At 34.4% G+C, this 25,287-nt stretch overlaps 2 protein-coding genes and 1 long non-coding RNA gene across 7 annotated transcripts; all 3 read left to right on the top strand.

Annotated features, from left to right (window-relative positions):
• The first annotated feature begins 4,063 nt into the window (after positions 1–4,063).
• LOC147566485 (uncharacterized) lies at positions 4,064–8,561 on the top strand. 3 transcript variants are annotated; one of them, XR_015230474.1, is made up of 4 exons: positions 4,064–4,227; positions 6,443–6,518; positions 8,003–8,051; positions 8,246–8,561. It is a non-coding gene; the product is annotated as an uncharacterized LOC147566485 (long non-coding RNA). The 3 variants fall into 3 exon arrangements; XR_015230475.1 differs by having other exon boundaries at positions 4,064–4,266; XR_015230476.1 differs by lacking the exon at positions 4,064–4,227 and adding an exon at positions 5,843–5,933.
• Positions 8,562–8,570: 9 nt separating this feature from the next.
• LOC147566483 (uncharacterized) lies at positions 8,571–15,737 on the top strand. 3 transcript variants are annotated; one of them, XR_015230473.1, is made up of 4 exons: positions 12,694–12,759; positions 13,754–13,991; positions 14,709–14,803; positions 15,343–15,737. XR_015230473.1 is itself a non-coding variant. In XM_086652978.1 (3 exons), the coding sequence occupies exons 1-2, from the start codon at positions 10,962–10,964 to the stop codon at positions 11,901–11,903; spliced, it is 828 nt and encodes a 275-aa protein (XP_086509104.1). In that variant the 5' UTR covers positions 8,571–10,961; the 3' UTR covers positions 11,904–12,759; positions 13,754–15,737. The 3 variants fall into 3 exon arrangements, 1 of the variants encoding a protein (XP_086509104.1); XR_015230472.1 differs by having other exon boundaries at positions 15,155–15,737; XM_086652978.1 differs by adding an exon at positions 8,571–11,018 and having other exon boundaries at positions 11,133–12,759; positions 13,754–15,737.
• Positions 8,863–9,759, top strand: LOC147566484 (uncharacterized). Its single transcript, XM_086654756.1, has one exon. The coding sequence runs from the start codon at positions 8,863–8,865 to the stop codon at positions 9,757–9,759; it is 897 nt and encodes a 298-aa protein (XP_086510882.1).
• Positions 15,738–25,287: the final 9,550 nt, after the last annotated feature.

Below are 25,287 nucleotides of genomic sequence, written 5' to 3'. Positions count from 1 at the left end.
TTTATATTCGTTTTAGAAATTAGGGTTTTCTTTTGGCCTTGATTGTGATTGAATTTCTGATGAATCAATTACAGGATTATGAGGTTGAATTACTACCTTTGATTTATACCTATTCATGTTAAATTTGACTCTTGTATGACTATTGATTCATCTTACTTAGCTTATGAAATCAGAAATCTTAACAATATCATCTTCTTCTTCATGTACTGTGTTTCATTTGACTTGATTATTTGATTTGTTGTGTTTCTTAAATTGGCTTTGAACGTCGTATTAGGTTCCAAATGAGACAGAGAGAAGAAAGAGAGAGAGAAGAAAGAGAAACAGAAGAGAGAGAAGAGAGAGAGAGAGGAGAGAGAGAAGATGATGATGTCGCCGACCGTCGCCGGCAAGGTCGGCGACGTATAAGGTGCGTTTGGTTTCATTTGTTTTGGTTTTCCACCATCTTCCCCGGATATATTTCTGCTTTCCCCAAAGCGGTGGCCTTAGAAAATATACTGGTCAACTAAAGTTGACCAGTTTTTGACAAAGTCTTCACACCCCGGAAACTATTTTGATTTCTCCAAAGCGCTGGCTTAGCCTTATTGGTTTCGACATTTTTGTAAGAATTTCGACGTTTTGTGTTATTGGTTCAAACCTTTATTTTTAAAATTTTGCGTTATTCGTTTAGATCTTTTTTAAGAATTTCAAAGTTTAATGTTATTGGTTTCCAACTTTTTTTAAGAACTTTAAAAGAACGCGTTATTCGTTTTTTTATAGAAAATTAAGAACTTTTAATGAAAGCCCCAACCCATAAACTTTTCGCGACAAATTAATTCATAAATTAGTCAAATTCAAAGATCTAACCGTTTAAATGGATCTTATAAATTCTTAGTGTACGTGTACACACGCGCCCGTACTTAGTCTCCACCACAAGGGATAATTTCTTTCTTCCTAACAAGTAACAACTTACGTACTCTCTACCTCCACAATAATTTAAAGTTTTAATCTTAAAGTAATATAATTTTCGTTTTAATATTTAAAGTTTTAAGTAAATATAAACTTTCGTTTTAATTATTTGTTTTAATATTAAAATTTTTAAAATTTAAAGTTTTAATCTTAAAAGTTTTAATATTAAAAGTTGTAATGTTTAAAGTTTTAATCTTAAAAGTTTTAACATTTAAATTTTTAATCTTAAAAGTTTATAAGTTTTAATATTAAATGTTTTAATCTTAAAAGTTTTAACATTTAAAGTTTTAATCTTAGAAGTATGTAACTTTTGTTTTAATATTCAAAGTTTTTAAATAAATGTACCTTTCGTTTTAATTATTTAAACTTTTAATTTTAAAATAATGTTAGTGTTTAGTGAAGATAAAGAAGAGAAATAAACAATTAAACAGATCCTGATAAGAATTCCTTTAAACGTTTCTTAGGTGACGGTCCAGTTGAAAATCAATCCTTAACTGACAATAGTTTTGCTACAAACGATTATATATGGCGGTTTAAAAAATTATTGACGTGCAATAATCTTACAATGCAGTATGCCCTCATAAAACCGTATAACAAAATATATCAAAAAATGAGTTTAAGGGTAACTCTCTTCCCGCTATTTCTTCTACTTATTTAATGCTCTTTAAATATCAATTATTTAAAGTTTTAATCCTAAAAGTTCTAATATTTAAAGTTTTAATTATAAAAGTTTTAATATTTAAAGTTTTAATGTTTAAATTTTAATCTTAAAAGTTTTAATTTTAAAATTTTAATCTTAAAAGTTTTAATGTTTAAAATTTTAATCTTAAAACTATTAATCTTAAAAGTATATAACTTTCGTTTTAATATTTAAAGTTTTTAAGTAGATGTACCTTTCGTTTTAATTATTTAAAATTTTAATCTTAAAACAATGGTGGTGTTTGGTGAAGATAAATAAGAGAAATAAACAATTAATATGTAAAGTTTAACTCTTAAAATAATATAACTTTGGTTTTAGTCTCAACTATGAGTTTGAACGATTTAGATTTAAAACGGATCCTCTAAAGTTCTAACAAAAAGTTTAGGATCTTCAAAATTTTAATAAAAAAATTTCATAACTTAATGATCTAAGAATTTTAATGTCTTAGACCTTTAAAAGTTTTAAAAGTTTAAAGTTTCCGAATCTTTAAAGTTTTAAACAATTTTGTGTCATAACATTTAAATATTTCGAAGGGTTGTTAAACTACAATAGTGTTTTTTTTAATCACATCAAATTCTTTTGTATGTCAAACTATCATAGAATGTGGTTAATGACAGGAAACCTATTTTCCTTTTATTTATTTTTAAGAAGACTCGAAAGAGGTAGTCAGTTAGAGCCTCAATCTCCCATTTTGGTAAGAAAGATTTAGGGTTGCACAATTAAGTTCTTACTAACACTATGTGTCCTTGACTTCTTATATTTGACGAATTTCCTCAGGAAAGACTATTGGAAAATTTCGGGTAACAAACTTGGCACCGTTCGGTTTACGATCAAAGTCTTTAATTAATTTCAAAGGTATCATGGGAGTACGGAAAGAGGATAACACCATTTAAAGCATTGTTGGCGAGGCAATCTTCGAGTAAACTCTCTTATTAGCTTCGGAATTTGTCAATAACTACTTTGACTAAATATGACATTAGATGAATTTTCTTCTTTATTTATATTTTCGCTTGACTGTCTATAAGGGTTTGGTGAAATAGGCGACCAATCCAAGGTCTTCGTTACATTCTCAATGACAAACAATGAATACCATATCTCACAGGTATAGTTTGTTTGTTACCTTCACTTCATTTTGGCTGAGAGGGTGGGAAACTAAGTTGCATGGACTCACAAAATGGGCAATTAGCTTTTATCATTATTCACCCGTCTAAACTTTTGTTTTGTTCAGATGTGTAGTTTTATTCTTATTTCTTTGTTGATGCAACGCTGAACACTGTTTTTTATACTTTAAAATGTTAAGAATTTGACCCAATGCGACCCATTCAATATTTACCCTTTCTTATCATATCTCGGTCAAATTTAACTTTTGGTAAGAAAGATCGCCACTTTATTGGACTGAACTGTGAGTGAACACTTACAGAAGTAAAATTAACATTAACGACAATACTAGATGTCCAAAGTTATGACAGTTTATAGGCGTTTGATGTTATCCACTCGGAGTTGTAAAAAGCTATTGTTGATTCTGTAGTTTTTGTTTGTCTATATTAGTTTTATTTTAGTTTCTAACTTTCTTTCCATTTCTAAAATATTGCAGGATAGCATAGTACTCCAGACAAGAACATATTTCTAATATCTGAAGGAAATAATAAACTTCTGAAAGCATTCGATTTCTATATCTGATCTGAAAGTGATGTTCATGTTTCCACAATTTCCGGTCTATCGTATCATAAAAAGAATTGCTTCCGAGAAGACGTAGGTACTTATGGCAGACAAACTAGCTTTTCCAGCTCATGCATCAAATTTTATATTTTCTTATATCAAATTCTAAGTTAAAACTATTTCTTTGTCATAAGTCACCGTAAACAAGTTGGTGTAAAGTTGTAGGTTATGTCCTTTGATTCTGCAAAAGCTCCAAATGACTAGATATAGATAAATTACCTTCGGTAATCTCGTAAAATAGTCAAAGGAAGTGTCCGTGCCGGAGGCACGGGTTATTACCTAGTCTATATAATAAAATAGGTGGATGGGTGCTGACTGGGACAAACCCCCGGATAAATCTGGCCGTCCGTGCCACATCAGCATTGATATAAACCTTTGGATCAATATTAGTGTATCATCAAGTGGGGCGCCTATAGCCACCGGACGCACCTTCTCAATGCTGAATTCCTTTTTTTCACGGGACACATCTTTTCAGTACTTTCTCTCCCCGTGCTTAAGGTTTTGATGTTTAAAGTGTGAACAAATTCCAGGTATGAAACTTTATTTGTAAAATTTGGTTTCAAATCTAGCAAAGTAAAAAAGAAAAATCTAATAGTCAAAGTGATTCCTTTTTAAACCTCTGGTTTTAATGGCAGATTTGGGGAAGGAAGAGAAAACCACTGGATGGAGTTACTATGGGGGCCTGTAGGAAAGCATCTATTCAGCTTATCCCTTCTCACGGACAGTCATATCTTTCCGGCATGTCTCTTCTCAATTCCCTCTATAAAAACCACTGTGGCGTCAGTATTCTTCATAAAAAACCACCGGATCAGAATTTGATAGGCAGAAGGAGGCAAGGTGAGGGTTATGTTCAGTCATCCTTGGTGAGTGTTGTTCAGTCAATCACTTCTCCTAATTTCAAGGTTAGTTTATTTTTTTCCTTATCATTAAATTTTTGGTTGTTTGAATCATTTTGGTTAAATGATTTAATACAAGTTCCATTGATTTAATACATGTTCCATTGATTTCTGCACACTACATGTTTGTTTAAATGCCTGTGTGAGTGTTGTAATGTTTATATGTGTGTAATTTTACTTGATGCATTCATACATATCAATTCGTCAACATCGCCTTGGGGATTTGCAGTATTACTGGTAGTTCTTATACTAATGAAGTGACCAGGAACCCCGGCTCAACGCCATACCTTTTAGCTTACGTAAGTTGACACTCTTACTGTTTCTGATGTGACTCTGATTAGGAATAAGTGAGCATGGAGCAACCAGAACCCAGTTTGATTTTTTTTCTCTTTGTTTAAAAAGATAATTATTAATTGGTTTAAAGAGTTCCTAGATTTAGTGTTTACTTTTTTCCTAGATTTAGTGTTTCTCATCTGAATGACTGAATTCAGGTAGATTTTGGGTCCATTTGGTCAAGTTGTTACAGAGTCCATTAGGTTTAGGGAAGAGTCTTTCGATTACAAACTGGGTTGGGGTTTATTTTTGAAAATAAATTTGAGTGTTCAATTTATGTTTAGAGATAGTTTTTTGGAAGATATTCAGTTTTCGATTACAACGACCCGACACATACCCTATGATTAACACCTACCTTCTTTTGTCACAAAAGCTAATGCTGGGAACATCGCATCTGCCTATTTTATTATGTTGAAGTTGTAGTTCTACTTTTCTATTGTCTTTTAGTATTTTGACTTTCAATGAGGTCTGTAAAAACTTTTAAACAAAAAAGGAGCTGAGAAGAAGAATAAGAGGGAACAATGTTGGGGTATATTTTGGACGTGACTGTTGTGGCAATCTCATTACTTCACTGTCCAACATGACTGTTGTGGTAATCTCATTACTTTCCTGTGCACAAAGCATGGCGGACGATGTACTATACCATAGTTCTTATTTTTTAAGCATGGCGGAGCTGAAATCGTTACGGTATTTACGATTTTATAATTCAATAGATTGGTTCAACATTGGAATCTAATCATCTATAATGAAATATGATACTGTTCTTATTGAATTCACTTGTCAAATATCAACTTAGAGGCATCTAATTTTGTCATCCGGGATGTGAAGACCATGCGTCGAACAGGACCAATGTTGGCACTCAATTAACTAAAGTATCGACAAAAATATCTCCATTAGAGGACATTCCTGTAGAGAATTTAAATTCTCGACGTATAAAATATGTAGGTTTATGTTCACAAAATCAAGCAATTAAAACTCTGCCTCAAAACGTATAAGAGAAGGAAGAAAATCAGCAAGGTATTGAAGAGTATAAACTTGGAACCTCTCAAACTTGGAACCCCTCAAACTTTGTTAAATCCAAACCCCTCAAACTTTGTTAAATCCAATTTATGTGTGCTTTTGTTTTAAATGATAAAAAGTTGTTTGTGTGTTGTTGTAACTTGGTAGCTCTCGAACTTTGTTGCATCCAATTTCTGTTTACTTATATTTTTAATGATAAAAATCTCTTTCTGTGTTGTTGTACTTGTAACTTGGAACCATCTATGTGAGTTGATAGAAAATAGTATTCGGTTGTATAGAGTTCGTATGCCCACAAAGTGTTGTAACTTGGAACCATCTATGTGAGTTATATTACTGTTGTTCTTTTCAATTCTTGAGTTCAAATTCTCCATCGCCGGCGCTTAAATTGGTGATTGGAGATGAAATAAATTGACCCTCGCCATTAATTGTCTTCCTTTTTAACGTCTCTGTGCATATAAGGTACGCCTTAAGAGGATCAATATAATCCTTAAACCATAGAGTAGCCATTGCCCATAAAAGATCATCGCCATTAATTGTCTTCCTTTTTCTCTCTGGCACTTATCACTGGCCCTACACAGAATAAAACTCACCAAACAGAAAAAGTAAAACAGAAGGCCTGATTCACACAAACCCACCTCATGGTTTTAAGTTTTCTGGAACTTTTGTCTACGTGTGCCAGGTATGTCCTTCATGAAACCCAGTTAGCACTTCGAGCCTTGACAATATTTTCTTCATTCATCTTCGTCTCGCATTTGCCCGATATTATTTATTATGAACCAATTTGTTATCTTTTTAAGAAATATACTAATATCATGTTGTTATTTTTCAGTTTCGACTCTTCAAACTACGCTTGAACTCAGTTTCGGTTGTTCAAACTACGCTTAGCCTCTTCTGCAATTCACTTCGTAAGTAATTTCAGTTTCTTAATTACATACTTATTGCTGTAATTCTCAGAAATGAACATGTTGAGAACATACTAGAACCTCAATATTGTTGTTTTGTGCCTATGAACCTCGATATTTGGATGTGGAAACGTATAAAAAAATTAGCAGTTAACTGAAAAAATGCTACGATATGTAGGTTTTCGAGATCGTTCCCCTTAGGCCTTAATTTTTGAAGCCTTCAACTTATCTCTGCCTGCACTTTGTAGTTCAAACTTATCATTTGGATGTCTTATCGTCCTCAAGTGTGATTCCATTTTTTTGCTGTGATATTTTCATGATTACAACGATGCTATAGTAGAATGCGTCTGATTTATATACAACACAAAATCCTCTCCTTCTAAAGTGTAGCACTTATCTCTGTCTACACTTTGTTGTTAAAAATTTTCGGTTGTTGTTTTATGTTTTTGCTGATTGCCTCTTTCTAATTGTTGTTTCAGTCCAATGACTATGCTTGGGATTATGGTCCGGCATCGAGTCGTATTGCTTATTTGTCTGTGTTGACATACTTACGTGTTCTTGTATGTAACTGTTCTATATCGAAACTAACTATCTGGACCTTTGCTCTGTTCCCACAGACTCAAATTGTTATCTTATATCTGAAATGGCATTATTCGGTGTCTCTCTATCTGACTATAACGTTCCAGACCCAGGTTTCTAAATGTTTATTGTGTTTGAAATGACACTTTAGGTCTAAAACACATGCTGGCGACAACAAAGTAGTGGTGCGTATATATATATATATATATATATATATATATATATATATAGAGAGAGAGAGAGAGAGAGAGAGAGAATGTGTGATATCTGTGTGCAGTCCTTAGATGTCAACTACATGGATTGGTGAAAATTTATCACATCCAAACATGATTTGCCGTACTTTGTACTCTGCATGAACAATCGCTTGTGTTACACTATGCCTTGGATTAGGGTCCGGCATAGAGTCGTATTGCTTATTTGTCTGAATTGACATACTTACGTGTTCCTGTATGTAACTTTACTGATTAGGAACTAAATATCCGAACCTTTACTGTGTTCGCAGAGTCAAATTGTTATCTTATCCGAAATGGCATTATTCGGTGTTCCTCTATCTAACTATAACGATTCAGACCCAGGTTTCTAAATGTTTGTTGTTTTTCAAATGACATTTTAGGTGTGTGATTTCAGTGTGCAGTCCTTGGATGTCAACTACATCGCTTGGTGAAAATTTTTCACATCCAAACATGATTTGCCGTACTTTGTACTTTGCATAAACAATCGCTTATGTTGCACGATTTCAGAAATATTAGCTTTTGCATTTGTCTTTTGGAATATTTGCGTGTGCATTTGACTTCGTAAGAATGACAGTACACATTATGTTTGGAGGTTCATATCCCTCGATAAATAGTGTAACATAGTCAAAAAATATCCAGGGAGTTTGCTGATTATTTATTCTTGCACTGTAACAGGCCGCTGTCAGCCTTTGGAATCTTTGTTGTTTTATTCCAGCTACAATAGGTAATTTCGTCATTTATACCTTTTTTCTCATTATATTGTCCGGTTTAGTGAATGTTTCCTCTTTTGATAAATTTTCATGCTACACCAACACATTGTCTGAACCATACCTTCCCAGGCCATAGATGTATCCCTCTTACTTTTTCTCCCGAAATTGCCAACAAATTTCTTACAAACACTCTTGATGTTTGATGTAGAGGTATTGCTACCTTGGGCTTCACCGCCAACAAATTTTGGAGCACATCCACAATGGTTATAAAAGAACAAACAAAAAATTCAAACCAACTATCCTGTATCGCGATAGAAGCCACCACGTCCCATGGAAACAAGACAACATCTGACTGTGAGACACAGACCGCGTCTTTACCGTCCGTTAATTGGTCGTCCTCTCCATTGACGTCGGTTGCTTCATCTCCATCTATAAGACCGCCATCCCCTACAATGTCGTCCTCATCTTCAACATCAGTTAACCGCCCTTCGTCTCTATTATTTGGTATACCTCCACCACAACGTCTACGATGAATATTCAACTATATTAAGGGCGGGTAATTTATTCCAAGAGTTTTTGGTAGATGCATGGGCCTCAACCAAGCATAACCGCTTAAATTATATTAGACTTCATCAAAGTCAGTTGCGTTCGGAACTAGATAGTGGTCTCGCAGATATTGCAAGTGCTGGGTTACGTCCCGATCAAATAGGTCGTCGATTTATCTTGCCATCCTCCTTTACAGGTAGTAGTAGGCATTTGTTTGAGATATATCAGGACTCTATGGCAATCACACGTTACCATAATCATCCAGATATTTTCTTAACAATGACTGCAAACCCAAAATGGCCAGAGATAACATCGGCACTATTACCAAATCAAACCGCTATTGATCGACCAGATTTGGTTGCCCGTGTTTTTGAGTTAAAGCGCAAAAAATTAATGAGTATAATTAATAAGGATAGTTTATTCGGAAAAGCAGTAGCTCATGTTTACACAATAGAGTTTCAAAAGCGTGGCTTGCCCCATATGCACGCTCTGATTTTCCTTCAACAGCAAGATAAAATTCACACACCTACTCAGGTTGATAAATTCATCTGTGCGGAATTTCCTGATCAAGATAACGATCCCCAACTGTTTGATACGGTGAAAAATTGTATGGTACACGGTCCATGTGGTCTGCGACGTCCTACCTCACCATGTCTGATAAACGGGAAGTGCTCTAAAAGTTACCCTCGTACGTATGTGGATAAGACTATAGGGGAAGATGGATACCCAATATATCGTCGTCGTAATGATGGTCGTTCTTTCTTTGTCAGGGGTCATTTTGTTGATAATAGGGATGTTGTTCCTTATAATCCCCACCTCTCCAAATTATTTGATTGTCACATTAATGTAGAAGTTTGTGCAAGTGTGCGGTGTGTTAAATGTATAAACAAATATATTTTCAAAGGAGGTGATCGTACTACAATAGTTATAGGTGACGCAGATGAAATTCAACAATATCTTGACTCTAGATATATTGCACCACCTGAGGCGGCATGGAGATTATTTGGTTTTTTACTACATGAAGAATATCCATCTGTTGTGAGATTGGCTGTGCATTTACCTGACATGCATCATGTAGTTTTCCACCCTATGGACAATCCAGATGTCGTTCAATATAAAGCTGCTAATGAAATTTCAACTTTGATGGGTTTTTTTTTTCCGTTGTGCCATGGATGAGCTTGCAAAAAATTACACTTATCAAGAATTTCCACAATACTATGTGTGGGATAAACAATCTAAGTTGTGGGTGAGACGGGAAAAAAGTTTTTCAATAGGAAGAATGTATTTTGTTAATCCAAACGAAGGGGAAAGATTCTATTTACGGTTATTGTTGATTGTTGTGAAGGGTCTAGTGTCATTTGAATCATTTCGTACTTCAGATGGGATATTGTATGACACATTCAAATCTGCATGTGTTGCCCGTGGATTGTTAGAAGATGATGGCGAATGGGTGTTATGTCTCGAGGAAGCAGTGGATATAAGTACAGGTTATCAATTACGAAGACTGTTTTCTATCATTTTGTTAGAATGTACTCCACTAAATCCATCCTCTCTATGGGATAGGTTTGCCCAGAACATTTGTGATGATCTTTCACATCAACTTCGTACTACACGAGGTATTACAGAACCGACAGACTCACAAATACGAGATTTCGGATTGCACCTGCTTAACGAAATCCTTTTAGAGTATGGTAAAACTCTAAAAGATTTCCCATCTATGCCTCATCCGGATCGACATTGGCATAGCATTTCGGGCAACCGTTACATCTGGGAGCACATGCAACTACAAGCATCAATCGATGAAATAGAATTGACTTCAAGAGTTAACCTTCTCAACAGCGAACAAAAACAGGCTTTTGAGTCTATCATTCATTCAGTAAATAACGGTGAAGGATTACTATTTTTTCTCAACGGTGGTGCTGGAACAGGAAAAACATTTTTATACAATACAATTGCTGCGACATGTCGGAAAAATGGCAAGATAGTTATTACTGTTGCGTCGTCTGGTATTGCCTCTTTACTATTGGTTGGAGGGAGAACAGCTCATTCAACTTTTCGAATTCCTCTTGATGTGCATGAAGATTCTGTTTGCAACATTGGTAAGCAAACATCACTGGCTGATTTGTTCAGAGCATCAAACTTGATTATATGGGACGAGGTACCAATGCAACACAAATATTACGTAGAGGCTGTTGATCGTTCCCTCCAAGATATTCGTAGCAACAATAACCCCTTTGGTGGATTAACTGTTGTACTTGGTGGTGATTTCCGTCAAATACTTCCCGTTATGCCAAAAGGAGTCCGAGAGCAAATAGTAGCAGCCTCACTAAGGAGATCATTTCTTCGGATCAATATTCAGGTGGTGAGTCTCACAAAACATGCGTCTCCAATCGGATGGGGCTGACAATCACATGTTTCGAACCTTCCTTCAACAAGTATGTTCTTTACCTCATATTCATATTGTATTTGTTGTTCTTTCTTTTATAAATTTACACATGTTTAGATGCAAGGAATAATTTGTGTAACATATTTTATACTTTCTTATGTAGGTAGGGACAAATGAGTCAGAAAATTTTCTGCTACCTTCTTACCTGAATAGATGTCGCACTCTAGAAGAACTCATAGATGCAATTTATCCTGAGTTAAATAGGATTCAGAATGTTACGGCTGAATATCTTACAGAACGAACTATTTTGTCTGCGCGGAACGAAGATGTTTCGTCTATAAATTTGTCAGTTTTAAGCATAACTCCAGGTGAAATGATAACTTACCTTGCTGCTGACAAAATGCCTCAAAATGAAGATAACAACTACTCATTTAATGCTACCTACCCAAACGAGTTCCTCAACTCTCTTAATCCTTCTGGATTGCCACCTTTCAAGTTGCAATTAAAAATCGGTTCTCCAATTATGTTGCTAAGGAACCTTTCTCCTAAAGATGGACTATGCAATGGGACTAGATTGATGGTTGTCAAATGTGCAACACGAGTTCTTGAAGCTAAAATCCTGACTGGAGATAAACGTGGTAACACAGTATTTATTCCTAGAATCTCTTTAACACCCAGTTCTTCTGAATTGAACATTCAATTCACAAGGCGCCAGTTCCCCGTTCGATTAGCGTATGCAATGACAATAAACAAGTCTCAAGGCCAGTCAGTCACACATGTCGGAATTGATCTACGGTTTCCAGTTTTTAGTCACGGACAATTATACGTGGCTCTATCTAGGCGCACTGACAGCAAAAGGGTTCATATACTATTGCCTGAACAATCTCATTTCTTTAGTACAACCAATGTTGTTTACAATGAAGTTTTATTGTAATTATATTATGTATTACAAAGTTTTTCTTTACTTCAATTTTAACATCTCTAGGTAATAATTTATACTATTAAACTACCCCTTTTTACTATTATGTAATTAAAATCGTATTGATTGTTCTAATGAAGAACAATTCTTGAAACTTATATTAATAATAGATTATTTGCCCGCACACATATCATTGTGTTTTATCTTTTAGCCTACTGTACAACTAATCGTATAGCTTATTCTCGACTTATATAATTATATCATGTATATATTTGTTGGGGGAATGAAAATCAATGGTCATCTATCTATAACCATATATTTGTGTCAATGTTTTAAAAAAATCTCATTTTTGATATTTTACACTTTCTCACTTGGAAGCCATATGAAGATAGCAGGTGTGAAGTCTTGAATCTTACTTTCAGTTGTTTAAAAATAATTTGATGGTTTCTGCTTGATCCAAAATGGACACCCTTGGCATTTATCGTCGACCATTGTCCATGATTCTTGACCAAGGTATTGTGTACTAATATCAAACTCTCTACTTTCTATTACATCTTGCTCTTCTGAGTTCTCGGGAATGTCTCCGCAAATACACATCTAATGAATGAAAATGGAGCCTCTATGCATCGATGTTTTATTGATATTAAGAAAATACAGTCTATTTACAATTCATAATTCATCAAAACTAATGATGATAAACGCAAAACTATTTTTTCAATGTATTTGATTTAACTTCCAACTATCTAGAGGTACAATGATCTTAGATTAGTATCACTCAATTTTGAATTTTCTGTTACTATGTTTCAGGTGAAGAGGTACCTTGAAATTTAATGCGGGCATATGACGAGAATGTACAAACACCGCACTTAAGGTGAGAATTTTTCGTTTAGTCCGGCGATAACAACTTTTTGTGTAGTTCGGCAATAAAGATATTTCCTCCGATTTAGCGATAAGACACTTCAGGTACAATTCTTTAGGATGCAAAACTCACTTATTTGCCTTCTCCTTTTCACATTGTAAAGTAGCTGTAAATCAATGATGCTTTTGGTTTATTTTTTAGATCAAAAATATTCGATCGATAATAATAAAGGCAACATGATCCCGCAAGGCCTTTTGGGAACTCAAATTGAACTCCAACACTCTGTATGTAATAGTTCCATCTTAGAAGATCATTTGTTTTTTCTTGCTTTTTCTGTATAGTTTAGGAATAGATTCTATGTCTGGAATAGATGGTACGGCAAGAATACACAAGATAGGAAGTTATGGTTGTTAAATGATCTAGATGGACAAACATTAGGACATTTTTATGGTTTGGTTGCCGCTTCTTCAAGGACCTTAAATGGATCATTTGTTTTTTCTTGCTTTTTCTGTATAGATTAGGAATGGATTCTTGAATGTATTTATCATTTGTAGTTGTGAATGGAACCATTATATCAGAAATCGTAAGTGGACAAGGATGACTACATTGAAGTATCTCTCTATCGACTATTTTTATATGCTTATAATTTTTCTCACGCGTTAATTTCTTACTAAAAAATTACCCCATGCAAGAGATCAGTTGAGATCTAACTACTCGTGTCAAATAAGACGATATTTACATTTAAGTATAAGTATTCCGTTACCTAATTTTTTGGCCAAGTACATTTAGTTTATATACTCTATTTCCTATTAGTAGCAACGACATTCACACTGCACATACCTTTTCTTTTCTTTTTTCTGTTACCGTTGTATCTGTGCCTTTTCAATTGTTTACCTAATTACGTTATCTTGCTTCACCTAATTACATTGTCTTTCTAACAGAAAACTTAAATATCTCACTTCTCAATAGTTATTTCTTCTGATATCTTATTTTTGTTGTCCTTCAGAGAGGAGATTAAAGAAATAGAATGGGGGAGGAGGTTAAGAAAATAAAGGAATAGTTGTCACATTTGGTACTATGATTTCTTTAGCTCTTCTATTTATCTGTAGCTTTGTTCACCGGCTGTTGAAATTCTCCCAGTTGTTACAGGAAATGCAAGTGGGCTCTCCGGGCAAAGTTCTTGCGGTGTTTCGACCATAACCAACCACCAATACTCGGTTATTGAAAATTTCGCAATTTAATTTGTAAGAATTTCCTTAAATTTTTATTTGATGTTGCCTGTGTCGGAGGCACGTGTTACACATAAAACACTAGGACCAAATATATGCTTTAGTCATTTGTGTTCCTGTTTTAACTCTTTTTATTCCAGTTGTAAAACTCAAATCGTTTCCCCTTCTCATGAAATCGTATCATGTTTTCGTTTAGGGAAAAAATTTCACCTAAAGAAAAGGATCTTTTGGTAAAAGACGTTGAGATAATCGTATTCGATTCTTTTCTACTTCATTCCACTTATTTGATTCAAAATATCTCAACTGGGTTTTGCATGAACTATATCTAAACTCCCTCTTCCATAATCTATTTTGCATAATTGGGGGAGTTGTATTTACGGATCTCTATGCTAGAAATTTCATGGGTTTTAATTGATTCACTGAATGAGTTCAGTAATGGCTCTTTTTAGAAATGGGTGGTGTTTTAATATGATAATCGATTAAAATATCGTCGATTAAACGTCATAACGAGAGAAGGATCAAAGATCGATGCTTTGTTCATCGAGTCTGTTGCTAGACGGTGGTCAGGAACAACATTGGAACAAACTCAATTAAGAGTATCTCAATATTCTGCCATTAGATAATAATATCATTTTCCCTTTTCCAACAGATTAGAGGTGCGCCACTCATATTCATGGTTACTCTTTTCGCAATTAAAGTACTATTTTTACTTTTCTTCAACTCAACTTGTAGGTGTTCAAAATCACAAACGAAGGAGATGCATTTTCATCTGCTCCTGAAGCTGTAGAAACTGTTATTGGTGCTGCTAATGCAACCAAAGTCTCAAGGTAAAGCTAACATTTATTCGTGTCTCATATGCCTTTTGCTATCGAATTTTGCTCTTCTAGGGTCAGTGTTTCATGAAAAGGAGGTAGACGTCTGCCTTGCACTACTACAACGGTATTCGTGTAAAAACATGTGTCAAAAGTTATGACTCCTCTGCCTGATGTGCTGAAGTCTATTAGTTCATTAGGTGCTCATCGGAAATTTGAGGCACTGTTTGTTGATCGTGGTGGTGTTCACAAACTTATTGCAGTGCTAAGATTTGGTCATTCGTTTTTTGGTCTGTCATCATGCTTATTCACTGTCCTTCATGTAAAAGTTTGGTGTTCAAGTTGATAATTCACTCTTATTATCAGGATTACATGCTTTCACTCACGGTTCTTAAGTTATGACTTTACTTGCAAGGGGTCATACAACGAGTTTGTGCATTTCCTGCTGAGGTTGTCTACCAAGTTGTTGAGTTACCACTTCAGCTTATTGAGTGCAAGCAAGACCTGGCAAGGAAAAATGTTGCTTTATTTTTTGCTGCTGCTTTTATTTTCAGGGTCATTATGGATTCTTCTAATTCCGGGGAGGGTTTGCACGAGTTCTTGAACGTTCTACAAGATGCAGCTTCTGTGAGATCAGGAAGTAATTTTGGGGCATTAGGCTTATCTAATGGGGGTTCACTGACAATTTCAGAGATGCAGGTAGTTTTCACGCCTGCACTGAGGCAGTATTTTCGGACCCATCATCTTCACTGACAACTTCATCTTCACTTCACAGTTCACCCTCTATCTTTCAAGCTAAGATCCTTTTATGATGTTGTTACCAAGTCACTCAAGAAGAAGAATGGGCTAAGGTTTCTACACTTCAGCTTGAAATGGATGCCGCAATTCGGGACAGGGTTTCGTTAATTTTTTTTAAAAAAGTCTGCTATAAATTACAGTTTTGAAGTTTCATATTCGCTTCAACATCAGTGTTCGTGCCGGAGGCATGGGTCATACCTAGTAATACCATAAGAGAGCATGGGGTTTCTTCTTCAAACCTAACAATCTATATAATAGAAAAACCTTTCAATCCTAATAAAAAAGGACAGAGAGGAATTGAGGAACTCACCTTAAGATAGCATGAGGTTCTTCTTCTTCAAACCTATATAAAAAACATCAACAGTATAAGTTAACTAAAAAAACATATCAAACCTGTTTAAACAATACCATAAGAAAGCAAGTGGTGTATTCTTCAAACCTAACAATCTATATAATAGAAAAAACTACCAAAGAAAAAACTACCAAACCTATCTATGTCTCTTGCACTATACATATTGCCACTACTATAGTGAGGAACTAATTAGATCAGTCTCCCTCCTCTTTGCACTATACATATTGCTACTACTATATATTTTACACAGGAAAAACAAACTCTAGAATCTATATACAGTTGTTAAAAACAAACTCTAGAATCTATATAATAGGAAAACCTTAAGAAAAAGAACAAAGAGGAAGTGAGGAACTCACCTTAACAAAGCAGCTCTGAATTAGATTATACCAATTAGATGATGAGTGAGTTATTTATAGGGACTTGGGTGATTGAATCAAGGGATGAATAATTCCTAAATTTAATTTTGTAACGATCGGATGATTGAATTAAGGGATTACTAAATTTGTAACGATCGAATGATTGAATTAAGGGATTACTGTAATTGAAGGAAATATACGTTAGAGATTGAGAGGAGAAGGATCGGGGGAGATGAACAGACGAAGGAGATGGAATTTGTGAGATATGTGCGTGAGGGATTTGGGGGAAATGAACAAATTAGCTACATAGTACTTTGGGCGTCCTGAAATATTGCTCTGGGCATCGTCAAATTCCACTCAAGGCGCCCTGATATTATGAAAAAATGATCCAACGGTTGTTTTAACGGCTGATCCAACGGTTGGTTTAAAACGTGATATTAATACTAACAATTACGCTGAACGGCTGATCCAAAGGTTGTTATAATGGTTGATCCAACGGTTTATTTGAAAAGTGATATTAATACTAACAATAACGTTCATTATAATGGAAGTTATCTAACGGTTGATATCGGTGTTGATATGGGACGGACGGACGGACGGATTTATCTCCAATGTTTGTCCCAGTCATCGTTTTCCCTTCTGTTTTATTATATAGATATATACTATTATACAAAACAGATCCATGTGACTAGGACAAAATAAATGTTCCTAGATGCTGATTGGACAGTCACGTAGACATATCACATGGACATTCAGTCTCTTTTAATCTGACCCGTTCAAACAATTCTGAAATTTAATAAGATTAATTTTGTTTTAATCGGAGCCCTTCAATCATCAATCTCAACGGATGATTCATACCCAAAACTCTTTTTCTCCCACAACGAGTGACTCCTCATTCCCCCTTCAGTTTCTTTCCAACTTGTCAACATTCCATTGCCCCCACCCTCTCTCTTTCCCACCAAGCTTGTTCCTTCCCAATTGTAGTATTCTCTCCTGGTTTAGCTTCAAAATCAACATCTTCCAAGATGTACCTAGGAGTAGTAATATTGTAATTAGTCCTTTCACAGCAAACCCAATTGAATGCATCGACTCTGTTTCTATTTGTGTTCTGTACTGGTAATTCCATGAAAGAAAATACTCAGAGGAGAAGAGATCAAACAGAATGAGTCAGGAAACTATTAAGAATGAAAATGAACACAAATAGCTAGAGAGAGAGGTAAAATGAATGCTGAGGATAGAAGAGAGAAGAAAAACTACCATACCAAATTATGGTGTCTTACAGAACAAAGCAAGAGAACAAATTGAAGTAATATTGGTGTGCATATAATAATAACTTCATGAGAACTGAATTCAGGTGAACTGAGTTGACGATTGTTGGTGAGGAAATGGGGAGAAGGTAGCCCGTAGTCACTTGTGAACCGAGTAAGTTTCTTTCCTAGCCTCTTTAAATGACAAAATTGCTAATAAAGTCAGTAACATGAAGATTATAAAATTAAGACAGAGTAAGTTTTTCCTCGATCATTTGTTAGCCCCTTTTATGATTTCTGCTTCAAGAAATTCTTCCTTAATTGTTATCTGCGGATAATCTTGGTCATTTTTGGTTAATTTTGAAGTGTTTTAGATACAATTTTTCCTTTACTCTTTCTTAATCTTGGTCATTCTTGGTTCATAATTTTGGCAATCTTCTGGTAAAACAAGTATATATCAAAAGGTGTTCGATGAAATGCTTGAAAGAGTTGTTCATTTATGGACTATTATTAATTGATGTTAATATAAAGCTGTCAATTTGATGGAGATTTGTTTATTGTTGAACATATGCTAATTCAAGGGTTGAACCTAACCAGTTAACAAACTTTATTTAGGTTTTTCTCATTTTGAGTATTTTGATCTTCATGGTCGTTCAATTTACTTGCATACATTTGATCCAGTTTCCTAACTTTAATGTGTAGGGGATGGAATCAGTGGATTAATAGGACCTGAAATACCAACAGTCGGCTACAAGTCAATCCGATCAACATCTTGTGGGTAACTCAATCTCTTATGGTTAAACACTTATTTATCTTCCTCGTTTAGCTATGAAAAAGTTGCATAGGTAATATTTCAATGATAGAAAAATATCAAACAATATTTGGAAGAGGGTAAAAAAAAAATACTACCACTGCCAGCCATCTTGTAAGGGTTCAAGTACATAGAAATTGACTACAACTTCTATTCTTTTTAGCTTCTCAAAATGCTAACTCACATGAACAGTTATTGGATTCATCTATCTCAATTTCACATTTTCCTTCCTATTTTTAACAACACTTCAATACTCACAGAGTTATAAATATTTATTATTCTTTTAGATGCATGAATTTCATTATAACCATTACATGAAGGATAAATCATAAAATAGTTCTTCATTAAGAACTTGTTTTTCCATTTTCCTACATTCTTAGAATCCTTTTATGTACCTCGAGATGTTATTGTTGCTCTTATATAAGCCAACCATGTATTGTAAACCAAAATTTTAAAGGAAATAACAGATGTAGACCAACCCCTTCCAGGATCATTCAGACATGATAGACCTGGAAATTTTCCTTGCATTGGTGGGTTTCTCCAATATTGTCTTCATTGCTGCTAAACACTTCTAACTCAACAATTTTTCTTACAATATATGGAGTTATAAGTCCATAAATAGCAGTATTTTCAATGTCCTGAACACTATTGGTTTATTTCAGCATTCAATTATTACAATTAACTTTATATTAGATTGAGATATAAACCAGTTCTTGCATCATATATTGGAAAAAAAAATCGCCTTACTTTGCTCTGGTTTGCAGGTGCTTAGAAATTGCGTTAGACAAACCCTAATTCAAGTTAAGCGCGTCAATTCATTGATAATTTTGTTACAATTATTTGCATTTACGTTCTTTATTTCGAACTATTTGGTTAAACCCTCCTTGCACGTAACACCTCTATTTCCTCTCAGTCTCCCTACCTCTCTATCCAACTTCGCTAAGGTTCTTCATTCACCAGTTATTTGTTATTCTTTCACCATTTCATTCATATTCATCTCCTCTCAACGCCTTGTCTACCTCTCTCATGCAAGCCCCTCTCATCTCAGGTATTTCTCTCTTTCCCTCTCTCTGACTCTTTCTCTCTCACACATATAGAACCTCTTTCTCTCTCTCGATGTAGGTCTGTGTGCTTTTGGTTGATGATTGATGATGCTACTCATTTGCCTTCTCTGGTATTGTAATCAGGGCTTCATAGTTATGGTGCTCATCTGCCTTTTCCGTTGTTGTAATTACGGCTTTCTAGATTCACGGGATGTTCAGCCCTAATCCTTGTTGCTATGTACCCTATTTAGATTTGACACTGTCCAAGTCACTCACCCATATAGGCATCTATCTTATTCATCACCCAAACAATTTTATATGCTTCTTAGTGATTAATGGTGATATTTGGTTGATATAATAGAGATTAGTCTGGTGATTTAGTCCTTTGATGATTTAGGCAGAATTTAGTTTCAACTATTTCTTTTGTTTTAGGCCATCATTTATAGAACTCCATTAGATTGAAACTAACCTATTACCAATATTTAGTTTCAATTTGTTTGTATGTCTATTGAACTCTTTATGTAGGTTGCGACTTTATTTGGTTTCAATCTTCATTTGGTTTCAATTTCATCTCATTTAGGTTGACGATTGATGGTGAGACCTCTTCCAGGTTTTTGAAATGATCTCTTTGTCTTTCTCCCTTTCAATAACAATTGATCTTCTGTTTTTCTGTTCTTTTTAATCCCTACCATCTCAAGAGAAGAAACATATTTTTTTGTCAAACATGTAGTCATCCCTTTTATCTGTGTATTTTTCACTTTTTGTAACTTCTTTATATATCAATCTCAATTTCAGTAACACTTAAGCCTTTGTAGTTTAGTTTCTTTCGTCGCATCATAGCGGCACCACGTATGTCATTTTTCTTCTGATCTTTTTAAGCATGTATGATTCTTATCTTTGGTGTGGTTTAGATGAAACTCAAAATTGGTTATCTTTAATTCAGCGTATCACTCCAAATTTACAGTTTCAATCCATCTATTCGTATTGGTCTTTTTTGCAGGTTGAAGTTTAAGAACAAACCAAACATTTGTTGTGCAAGAATTTTATGCCATGTAAATCAACAATCTCACCTTCACATTGAAGAAATCTTATTAACCAAAATTCTATACTTTTCATCTTTCAGGCGTTGGGATTTGCATATCTTTGTTGAAGGTAATTCTTTCCAACTTTGCGGATAACCACCAAAAGAGTTTAATTACTTATAAGTTTGGTTTCACAATACCAAGGTTCAAATAACAATATCTTTATAGTACATATATGGTTCGGGTAATTGCTCATTATTTATGTTTGTTTAGTGAGTAATTCTTTTTATTTCCAATGTACTACTTCATCAGTTACTTAGCTTCCTTCCCCTCCTCACAATATAGTTAACTGTTTTCAGGTCTATAGCAGATTTCTAACGTCAAGATCTCGTGTTTCCTTTAATTGTGTTTAAGAAATAATATGAACAAATTATGCATACTTTAGTTGTCTATTTGCAGGGCCATGAAGGATATGAACTCTGTTTGTAGGGCGAAGGATGTAGGGTTTTGATTTAGAGCTTTCAGAAGGATTGGGTTTTAGTTTGCACTTGCTTTACTTAATCTTTGTTCCTTAATCTACATTAACACTCTGAAACAAAAGAAACTGATCTTAATTTCTGATAGTCAAATTGGTATTTATTTGGTGCAAAGTGGGTTTTTGGATCTTCCTTATAGTTGAAGATGGAAAAGGAAACACCATATGAAGGAAATGAGGTGATTTGTCATCAGATTTGGATGATTCTTCTCCTTCTTCAGATTCAAATACTGACATTGAAGTTGTATCACTTGAGATTAAGGTAAGCAACACCATGGTGAGCCAGTTGTTTTTTTTTCCATGTATCTTGGGTAGTAAACCATATTTGGACACATTGCTCTCTATATGATCATGGTTGGCACATATTTTTATTGCTGAAAACACATTTGAAAAAGTATAAATTCCCAAATCTAAGTGAAACTTAGTGATGCTCATTTCATTAACTCAACATGTCTATAAAATGATTTTGTGAGCTAAAACTCATTCACGGGATGACAATATTTTTGAAAGGTATTTTGAGTTTATGTTTGTGAACTAATACACATTTGAACCATTAATACCCTGCACATGAACAAATTGCTTTACAAAACTATTTTGTTTGTTTAACGACTTCGTTTTATCAGTGCCAAAACATGTGGTTTCAGTTGTAGGTGATAGCCCATCTTCAAACTATCTTTCACCCATTAAATTGTTTCTTCTAAACGGTAAAAACTTTCTATGATAGACAAATAAAGCTCCAACGAATCTATGACTATGTTCGAGGGTATTCCTCCGTACGATAAGCTCTATCGGGCCTTTCTTGCTGGTGGAGAAGGTTTAACATTTGCAAATGTGAAACTGTTAGTTTGTATATATCTGAAATCGATTCCAGCTTATGTAAAACCGAAACTAATTTAGATTTGATTTAGGGTTGATGAAGTTTGTTTCCTTTGTTTGCAGGTGGCTTAAGTTTAACATTTGGTTCAATTTTCAGTTCTGACATCATTAATCCTCCATTCAGAAACTACTCTATGGTAAATTCATCTTTCCTTTTTCTCCTTCTTACTTTTTTTCTTCTATTAACTTCTTTCTTGAATGGTTTATGCATTATACTTGTACGAAGGTCTCTCTCAGCTCAATGTTTATAATTTCATGTTAATGTTAATGTATTGAAGGTGTTTGAAGAAATGGCTCTCTGAATTTTGCTATGCTTAATGTGTTTGAAGCTTAAAGTTTCTCACTCCCTGCAAATCAGATTCGTAAGTCACTACAAGAAAAAACAGGTCTAGCGACCATATTTTTGGCGACAACAATTTTTGTAGCTAGGACCGTTTTTTCTTGTAGTGAGCTAATATTTTGATTTGAATCCATCTTCTTTGTCATTGGCTAAGGAGTAAAAAATGTTTAGATTTGAATTGGTCTTTTTTCTCTTTAGGTACGGACTCAAAATATGTCATTTTTGTTTTTCTTGGTGTTATTTATGTTTAAGGTATTTCAAGAAATGTCTAACTGAATTTCGGCGGTTTTCACTAGGTTCCAGGTTTTCTTCCCTTTTTCTCTTTGTTTTCTCAAAAGAGCTGTAAATTTGTGATTAGTTCTTCTTTATCTAGAAACTAAGGATGTTTTTTTTACATTTTGGATGTTAACGTTACATTCACATCCAGGTGTTAGAGTATTCTGATCAGGAATGCTTAAATGTTTGAACTTATTAGTTTAAGACTATTTTTACATTAAAGCTTACATTCTAAGTGCTTATTATTAGAATTTGTTGTTGAAGAAGGTAAACAATGAACCCACATGACGAATAAATACAGAAATAGTCATTCAATAATAACTTATGCCAATTCACATAGTTTGCTCGACCTGTAATGCGCTCGAAAAAACTATTCATGCCCTATGGGCACGAGTTACACCCTTGTATTATAACGTGGATGGAGCTGGTACAAGTGAAACTCCATCCCTTTAGGTACCATTTGCTCTTCCAACGTTGGTAAATATAAAAAAAGTCAGATGATTAAAACAACAATATCATGTTCATTATCTCTTTTACATCCTACTAAAATGAACTAAAAGTTGTGATTGGTTCATAACATTTAGTTAACTAAAATTGCAAATGGTATAATATCTTAAACCTTAATTGTTGTATTAGTTGCATATTTATGCAAATGAGATGTTTGTAATATTGAAAGCTACCGTTCATATTCTCTACTTTCCATTGCCTTGAGGTTAAGAAATTTACTAATTATTTATGCTTTTCATGTATTCACATATTAACATTTACTCCGTTGTCCAACAACCATCACTACAATACTTCTTTAGTGATCGTCCCAATATCTTCATATATTTGTTTTAGATGCTTCTTCTCTTACTGGGTACTAATCTATTGTCAAGCAAACCCTTGCACGCGCTTTTTTTGCTTTCCCCTTGATGTGAAGTTGATGATTTGTTGTTGTTGTAACAAGGTCAGATTTATTTTGTGTGCTTTTGATTGTTTTGTGTTGGTTTATTGGAAAGATCAATGATATTTATCTTTTGTTTTGCTAATAGATGGATGCTACCACCCCTAGATGGTAGATACTAAGACAAGGTTGGAGAAAAATCATGACGGAATTGCGATCTTACTTGAAGAAGGTACTTCTACCTTTTCATGTGTTCTGAGTGTTTATATCTCTCACCATTTGAAGTACCTCCTCGTTATTATTTTTTAATTTATGCAAGTCTCATGTGATTATTTAATAGAATTTTAGATTTAATTCTTTCAGTGATCTGTAAGATATGTTGTTTGAATTTCTTCTTTTGTATATGAGATGGACCAAGGGTTGCAAAATTCAGATTAAATATGTTGCGGATTACTTTCCACCGCATAAAGGGTGTTGCCCCGCCCGTAGGGCGGGGGTTATGCCTAGTATATATATATATATAAGATCCGTTTGGGTAGAGTTGGTAGATTAGTTGGTTAGAAAATCTAAGGTCTAAGGTTCATTTCAGTGAAACCAAGTAAAGCTAAAGTGTCAAGCACACCTTTATTAATAGAAAGTCTAAAAGACAAAGACAACATCATAACATTTAAACTTAATTAACTACTCATGAAAGTCTAAAAGACACCTAAATAAAAAAGAACAAAAATCAAATTATATAAATATTTTTCTTTCACTCCTTCCAAAACCTCCTCCGACCACCACTACAGCTATTTATCTCTCCCATCTTTCTCCTTTCTCCTTTTCTCTCCTTTGTTCTCTTCTTTTTCTTTTTCTTTTTCTTTCTTTGTGTAACTTTTGTCTTTCTTTCTCTACCTCTTGTTGATTCGACAAAGCGAAGAATTCCCTTCGCCAGAGCTTAGTCTAGAATTTGGAAGGAGCCCGCAGACCTTAGAGGATGAATAAATAGTCTAAAATTTAGAGGAACCCCCAAATTCTGAACGAAAAACAAATCTAGATGAAGTTATGACGAAAAAAAAACCTTCTTGTTGTTGGAACTGCGAGGGCGAGAGAAGACGAGTAAGAGAGGAGAAGATGAATAAAAGAGAGAAAGAGAGAGAAAGAAAGAGAAAGAAAGAGAGAGAGAGAGAGAGAGAGAGAGAGAGAGAGAGAGAGAGAGAGAGAGAGAAAATGATGGTGGTAATAGTAGAAGGACGAAGAAGATGATAAAAAGAATCCACCCAGACTTTTACTCTTGATGTTTTTTGTTCCCCAAATGAATGGATATACTTGGAACATCTCCTCAAGTAGCTATTTTATTCTTCAGAACATCTATTGGCGCCCTTCTTTTTCACTCAAGACCGCTTTCTCTCTTCGCACTCCACGGATAAAGTCCGTCTGAAGACACTCATACTGACCTAATCTGTGTTGGGTTTGAGCATCACAGACTTAGGTCTGTAAACGGTAGCTTATCGGATCAGATATAGGCATATCCGTATCCGAATCCGATAAGCTATCCGAATATCTGTATCCGATAATTATCCAACAAATATTATAAATCAATATCCGAATCCGATAATATCGAACGGATATCGGATATTATCCGATATCCGAAACTTTAACAAAATTTCAAATTTTTCTTTAAATTTTTAACTATTGGATCTAAATAATAAATCTCAACCATACATTTTATTATCTTTTTATATTAATTATCGGATACGGATATTTATCGGATCGAATATTAGTATATTCAATATCCGATAAGGAATATCGAATCCGTATCCGATATCCGGAATTTCAGATATTTTTTTTATTCCAATACGGATGCGGATCGGATGTCGAATATTTGGATATCCATACTTACACAGACTAATACCATTCCAAGTGTCTCTAGACTGGCCGATCTGTTGGCCTCATACTAGTCAGTCTGAAGCCCACC

Source organism: Eschscholzia californica, unplaced genomic scaffold (assembly GCF_041429995.1).
Source record: "Eschscholzia californica isolate CP2 unplaced genomic scaffold, dmEscCali1.0.p SCAF_1, whole genome shotgun sequence".
In the NCBI taxonomy this organism is placed as follows: domain Eukaryota; kingdom Viridiplantae; phylum Streptophyta; class Magnoliopsida; order Ranunculales; family Papaveraceae; genus Eschscholzia; species Eschscholzia californica.
The sequence above is the reverse complement of the archived record's forward strand: the minus strand, read 5'-3'. Positions and strand labels throughout refer to the sequence as shown.